The 6,106-nt window shown below is 41.5% G+C and overlaps 3 protein-coding genes across 7 annotated transcripts in view; 1 reads left to right on the top strand and 2 right to left on the bottom strand.

Moving 5' to 3' along the window:
• LOC104821639 (rho guanine nucleotide exchange factor 8-like) overlaps positions 1–1,648 on the bottom strand; it is a 2,791-nt gene extending 1,143 nt beyond the window's left edge. The window contains exons 1-5 of the mRNA XM_010552566.2: positions 1,124–1,648; positions 910–1,026; positions 647–801; positions 476–550; positions 113–395 (exon numbers count right to left, since the gene is read on the bottom strand). Coding sequence (XP_010550868.1) covers positions 113–395; positions 476–550; positions 647–801; positions 910–1,026; positions 1,124–1,412 — 919 coding nt within the window. The 5' untranslated portion in view covers positions 1,413–1,648. The remainder of the gene's footprint in view (positions 1–112; positions 396–475; positions 551–646; positions 802–909; positions 1,027–1,123) is intronic.
• A 609-nt stretch (positions 1,649–2,257) lies between these two features.
• On the bottom strand, positions 2,258–4,271 carry LOC104821641 (thioredoxin-like protein 4B). Of its 2 annotated transcripts, none has more exons than XM_010552568.2 (5): positions 4,096–4,271; positions 3,822–3,979; positions 3,598–3,664; positions 3,071–3,215; positions 2,258–2,486 (listed from the first exon to the last, which is right to left on the bottom strand). In XM_010552568.2, the coding sequence occupies exons 1-4, from the start codon at positions 4,225–4,227 to the stop codon at positions 3,117–3,119; spliced, it is 456 nt and encodes a 151-aa protein (XP_010550870.1). In that variant the 5' UTR covers positions 4,228–4,271; the 3' UTR covers positions 2,258–2,486; positions 3,071–3,116. The 2 variants fall into 2 exon arrangements, with proteins under 2 accessions (XP_010550870.1, XP_010550871.1); XM_010552569.1 differs by having other exon boundaries at positions 2,258–2,952.
• A 213-nt stretch (positions 4,272–4,484) lies between these two features.
• Positions 4,485–6,106, top strand: part of LOC104821642 — a 3,563-nt gene continuing 1,941 nt past the window's right edge. The window contains exons 1-3 of one of the 4 annotated variants that reach the window (XM_010552575.2): positions 4,487–4,608; positions 5,388–5,628; positions 5,910–6,100. In XM_010552575.2, the coding sequence (XP_010550877.1) occupies positions 5,930–6,100 (171 nt within the window). In that variant the 5' untranslated portion in view covers positions 4,487–4,608; positions 5,388–5,628; positions 5,910–5,929. Of the gene's footprint in view, positions 6,101–6,106 lie in introns of all 4 variants that reach the window. The other 3 variants (XM_010552572.2, XM_010552571.2, XM_010552573.2) reach the window with 3 other exon arrangements.

The raw sequence follows: 6,106 nt of genomic DNA on the forward strand, positions 1-6,106 counted from the left end.
GCTCTTCCGTTCTGTTTGCAAAAAAAAACTCGCCTTTGTCAGAAACCGCCCGGTAACCGCAGGTACCCGATTTTTTCGGAATTTAAGAGCAGGATTAGGTTAAGATGGAAACCGCTGGCTACCTTCGGGAGGGATTCGATGTAGCTCTCGGGAATGGCCATCTCGGACAGAACTTGAGCGTTAATGGCCATGGCGGCTTTCTGGACCTGCGTGACCGAATCTTTCTGGAAATGAAGCATTCTTCTTGCAGGTTCTGATAAACCGTTCGGCGGTACCTTCACCGGAGGCAGCCACCATTTATCGTTCGTCCTCGCGTTCCGAGCGTTTTTCCCTTCTTCTGAATCTCTCGAAACATAATAGAACTCGTTGTCACCTCTGAAATTCTCCAACGTGTCCTGATAATGTAATGGAATCAGATCTGTTTCAGAAACATACGTGTATGTATGTATGTATATGAATAGATATGGTTACGTACGATGAGCATGGCGTCGAGCTTGCGGAGTGCGGGGATGTTCATGAGAAGATCGCCTCTCTGTCTTGTCACCATGATCTGAAACAGAAGGGGGAAGGTTTCAGATAAATGTCTGAATTTTCTGTGAAGATGAGATTTTTCTCGGGAAACAAACAGGCTGACAATCGAGCTAACCTCGGTGAGGACACCGTCTTTGGTCATCTGCTGAGAAGGAACAAACTCAACGATATGATCGGTCACAGATAATAACCAGTCGATCTCTTTCTTCCACCTCGCCCGTCGATCTGGCGACATCGGCTGTAGCTTCGTCTGTTCCCCGAATACAGCCGCTGCGTGTTGAAACGGACCCATGATCAGATCCATCAGAAACTATCATCAGAATGGTTTCTGGATACGTTTCTTGAGGAGCAAGAAAGAGAGAAAGGAAAGAATCGTACCGGCGAGATTGGTGATTGCGTTGGACAGAGCCAGAGCTGAAGACACGCCTTTCCCGCCGCCGGACATATCTTCTCCGAGGAGCAATTTTGCGAATCTCTCCTTCATCATCTCCATATCTGCAATGCCAGAGTGTCGAAACCCTAACTCAGAAACTCACTCCATAGCTAGGGTTCATATATAAAAAGCTTGAAGCGTTTCGGACACAACACTCACCGGATTGTTGTCTCTCCGGTCGGCTTCCGGTCCTAGCTCCTCCTCCGGAAACCCTTTCACGGGTGAGAGCGGATGGGATCGGACGGCTGTTATCCACGGCAGGACTCACTCCGGCAGCCTCCGGCGTTTGACTTTGACTTTCCGGCGTGATTGAATCGCCGAGATCAGCGTCTCCGTTCTCCATTGCGAGGCCGTGATTAGATTGGTGTTGGCTTGGTGGTGAGTCGAAGATTCTTCTGAAATTGAAAGATCTCGAAACGCTCAATCCTCGTTCCAATGCAGGAACCATGGTCCGACGTTGTTCTTCCTGTTTCTTGCGCCACAAGTAAAGTCTTCCCACTCTGTTTTCTTTCCGGGAAAATGCAGAAGTCGAGAATAACCCGGAAAATGAAAACCTAAAAGACGAGAAAACTATGTTGAATCCTCGTACAGACGACGATCACGACAAAAACCAGTTCTTTGTCTCTCTCTTTCTTTCTCTCCTTGTGTCGCAGAGCTTGAGACAGGGAAAGAACTATTTAGAGGGAAAGCAGATGATTTAAGGATTAATAAAAATTATCGTTATAAAATAGAAAGTTAAATTTAGGGTTTACCTTTTTTTTAGTTTTTTTTTTGTGTTGGAAAAAAATCGATGGTTTGTGGGGAGTGGTAACTGTGCAAGTTCCATGAAGCTCGGGAAACACATAAAACATCCTTAGCTATTTTAAACTTACCATTAGAATCTATTGCAGACCATTGGATTTCGTACTGTTTATAGTTATCCTCATATTCTTCCAAAAAAAAGAAATATTCTTTTTTTAAAAATTAAATCAACCACTGATATTTTTTTCCCTATTACATCTAATCCGAAATTGCTGTTAAAATTTTCTATTCATCTCTATCCATGACCATGACTATAGATGCGCAGATGTTATTTGTGATGCATATCCCAACATATCTTTTTGGTAGATTCAAGACATATTCTTACAAATATCTACATGCAAGAAGGTTAGGATTAGGATCCATTAAAAAAAAAAAAGATATTCTCATGGGGAACCAAAAGTGATCAAAATGTTCCTACCAAAAGAAATTATCAAAATGTTGAAAATTTTACTAAAATAAAAGACATTTGTATTCCATTTGAGCAAACATACGTTGGTGGATGCATGTAAATACTTACTTTTGTGTCGGAAACTACATTCATCGTATACTCTCCACATATATACATATATATATGTATATAACAAATCATATTCTTAGACATATGTACATGTAAAAAGGTAAGGATCCAAAAAATATGTAGGTTTTAGTTTGACGCCGAAACCGTTGGTCTCTTTCGCTCTCCAGCTTTCGTGTGAAGCTTAGCCGAGGAGATCTCTTCCACCTGAACACCCACAACACAACAAGTCCAACATCATCCACCACAAACGGAAACAACAGTGAACACAACATCTGCGATCTCCGACCAAAGACTCCCACTCGACCGCGCGAAAAAGTCTTCAACTTTCGCAGCCTACATGTCCCGGGAGAAGGGTTCTGGGAAGTTACAGCAACATTATTGCTTTCCAGGACAAAACTACCTAAGTGACAGTGTTCGCATGATGTGGGAGAAGGATCGCCAAAGAGCGGAGGAAAGATTGAGATGGTGAGGGGAATCTGGGATTTGGGTCGGAGAATTGGGTTTCTTCTGGTTGATGATACTCATCAAGTTGTGTTTGATGACGTTGAGAAGCGGATCCTTTTTTGGACTGATTGAAGTTGGTGACACAAAGCCACCGATTCGAACCGAATCTTTGTGGACTAACAGTACTGATTAACAGATGAATGTATATAGTGAAGAAAGCACTACCCTACAAATTTGCAGAATGAGCAATACTATCAGCTCTAGTGAAGCCGAGGTCAATAGATGGATACAAATGGAAGAGAGAGAAAAAAGAACCGAAGAAACGAGAAAAATAGAAAGAGTACCAGCCCGGATGAACTGAAGAAGAAAAACGAGTTCTTTAGCTCTGCTCTATACATCTTTGTATAAGAGTTGGTATTTCGGTATTCTCTCCGGTGGGAGGGGACAATTCACGATCAGTTTCCCTTTCATCGCTCCCCGAAATATCGCCTGTGGAATACAGAAGAGAGAAAGTTACGACCTCATCAGAAACTCTTGAGTAGTTTCAACAAAGCGCAAACCGAACATATATGTCTGAACATCTAATAAAAAAGGCTGAATCTTCAGCATTGTGTATTGAGTCATGAACGGAACAAGTCGCTACAAACTCGACTCAAGATGCATGAATTAAGAATTCGAGCATCAGAGATCCATATCTGTGAGATAACCTATGCATATATGGACTGTCTTGAGACCGAATCTTCGTTGTTTTTATCAACTGGCTACAGCTTTTTACACACTGTGTCTGGTCCCGATTTTTGGCATGAATAGAATTCTACAAATAAGCTTGAATTTCATCACCTTAAATGGCTCTGTTCAATCAGATCCTTACCTCGACAACATCAATGAAATCCTGCTTTCTGTAAAACGCACCAATCCATTTCGTGTGATCCGCAGTTCTGCAAATCACAAACCAGAAGTTACTCCCAACCTTTACACGCAATGTCTCTATGTACAATGTGCAGGTATAACTACAAGAGCATATAAACCTAGTTTCTGAATGTTTTCGATTTTCTTAGAGAAGAAGAAACTATGAGAAATACTAAACAAAATTACCCAGAATCCATCTTCATGTGATGCGCATTGAAGAAGAAGACTGTGGAAGGTATCAACGTAATGTCAAAGTACTTCACATATACTTGGACCTCCTCCGAGTCAATCTCTACCAAAGCCACCGTTGCGAACTTCGAGACATCTCTCGCCGATTTCGCGAGCTGAAATCAAGGGATTCAATCAATCGCAATTTTGCCCGGAAAATCAAAGGGAGCAGTTACAGAACGTGAACCAGAGAGAAAACGGCAGACGACATGAGAATCGGATCGATCATTACAACGTCATCGAGTTGCAGACAAACGGCGTCGGAGGCCCGGCCGAATCGGAGAACCAAAACCTTATCGATCGTGTCTCTGATAATCCGATCGATCTCCTTCTTCATCTTCAGCGTCGTTAGTAAATAGCTCATCTCTCTCTCCGTCTCGAATTTTCTCCGATTCTAAGTAACGAGGAAGAAGACGATCCTTTTAAGACAAGGCCCGAGACAGGCCCAATTTAATACTGCGTCATTCGCTCTTTCGACGGCAGGATTTACTCCACGTGTCACAATCTCACGGCGAGTTCAATGAGCCGGTCGGTGTGGCGGTTGTAGCGGAATATGACCCCGAGATATTGCTTTTTTTTTATAAAAAAAATATACTGCAAAAGTTCTGGTGATATTAAGCGAATCATCGGTTCATTTCGCAATTCCTAAATCTCAGCATATGCATCACGCAAACTCTCCTAAGGAGAGAACATTTATCAACCAAAATCGAACCTTGGGAGAAGAAATATTCCTAATTTCCAATTTGTAATTCCTCGCCTTTTGTTCAATTTTCTTGATCCTTGTTTACGCCCTGATGTTTCTGTTCTTTGGTTTTGGCTCGTCTCGTTTTGATCGAAATCTTTTCCCGATTGATTTTAGGTTGACCCATATTCACTATGATCGTTATGGGTCTCCCAATTTCCCTTGGATTTCCGAATCTGTGCGGAGATTTAGGTGCTGGGTTAGGTTTAGGGTTAGGTCTGAATTCGGTTAGGGGAAATTAGAATCCTTAGAAGAATCGGCTGCAGTTTTGCTTGACGGTGTACTGTGATTTAGCCCAGTAATCTATTTTTGGAAAATAGGTTAAAGCTTAGTTTTTTAACTGAATAATCTCTCTCTCCTTTCCTTTGGCTGCATTGCTCTGGTGGAATGATAGGTGTTTCTGATTAGCCAATATCCAGTGGTGAAATGGTTGTTGTGTTCATCGATTCAAGCTCCCTTTCTGGATTGGTTTTAGGCTGCTTGTTGTGAGTTAAATGTACTTAATGTCTTCTGTGGTGATACGAAGTGATTAATTATCTATCGACTTTGGAGGAGTATGGTTAATCACTTTTATTTGCTTGTGTTCATAAGCAATTGCTTCATGCTTTTCCCCGCTGTAAACGTTTTGGATTCAATGCAAAGAGAGTTTTGTACGTTATGTGTTGATGGGTCTGCTGTCTGCTGTCTGCTATGTTTTCTTTCCTTATGCCCGCTGTTCGTATTTGATTTATGGCGATATTTTTCTTGAATTTTGACTCCTTCTCTTTGGCATGCAAATGCAGGTTTTAGGACATTCAAGCTGCCTCGCAGCTTAAGGAAAATAGTTCTTTTAGTTTTACATTCAGAATTTGGTTGGTTCCCCTTCAAGTTTTCCGAAGATTGTTCGATAGTGTTTGCTTCCTTGGTGGTTGGATTTGATCTGTATTTTTATCAACTGATCTTCATCGTAAAGTAAATTAAAGGCCTTTGAAAAAGTAAGGAAGTAGATTTCCAACAGGCTGCCATTAGAGTTTCTCTCAATTGGTAAGTTCTTGTTTTCAGCCATTTATATGTATATGTATAAAGTCTAGGTCCTTTTTTTAATGTAGTTTTGATGTGGACTGACTATTCCTGCCTGCTAAGTTCCCATTCTATGATCAAACACTTAGTCGGTATACGATACCTTTATATGTTTCTGCATATCAGAAAGGCAGTTATCTTCCCGATGAATTTAAGCAACGATTCCTTTTGCAGTTTTATCTTTTCAGAATATAAGATTAGCAACAAAGATTTATATCTTTCTAACTTGCTCGATGTGTGAGTAGTTTACACAGTGCATACAGGAATGGCTGGTGTAAAGCGAAAAATATGTACCGAGTCAGATGCTCATGCTCTTCACAGAGAACTGGACGAGGTTTCATGCCCTATTTGCATGGATCACCCACATAATGCTGTTCTTCTGCTATGCACCTCACATGACAACGGTTGCAGGTCTTACATTTGTGATACGAGTTATCGGCAT

This window comes from Tarenaya hassleriana, unplaced genomic scaffold (assembly GCF_000463585.1).
Source record: "Tarenaya hassleriana unplaced genomic scaffold, ASM46358v1 Cleome34, whole genome shotgun sequence".
Taxonomy (NCBI): Eukaryota; Viridiplantae; Streptophyta; class Magnoliopsida; order Brassicales; family Cleomaceae; genus Tarenaya; species Tarenaya hassleriana.

Coding starts and splice junctions, on each gene's coding strand:
- LOC104821641 (XM_010552568.2), bottom strand. CDS start 4,227: ATGAGCTATTTACTAACGACGCTGAAGATGAAGAAGGAGATCGATCGG. Junction 3,665..3,821: donor CACATGAAGATGGATTCTGG/GTAATTTTGTTT, acceptor TGTGATTTGCAG/AACTGCGGATCACACGAAAT. Junction 3,216..3,597: donor ATTTCATTGATGTTGTCGAG/GTAAGGATCTGA, acceptor TGTATTCCACAG/GCGATATTTCGGGGAGCGAT.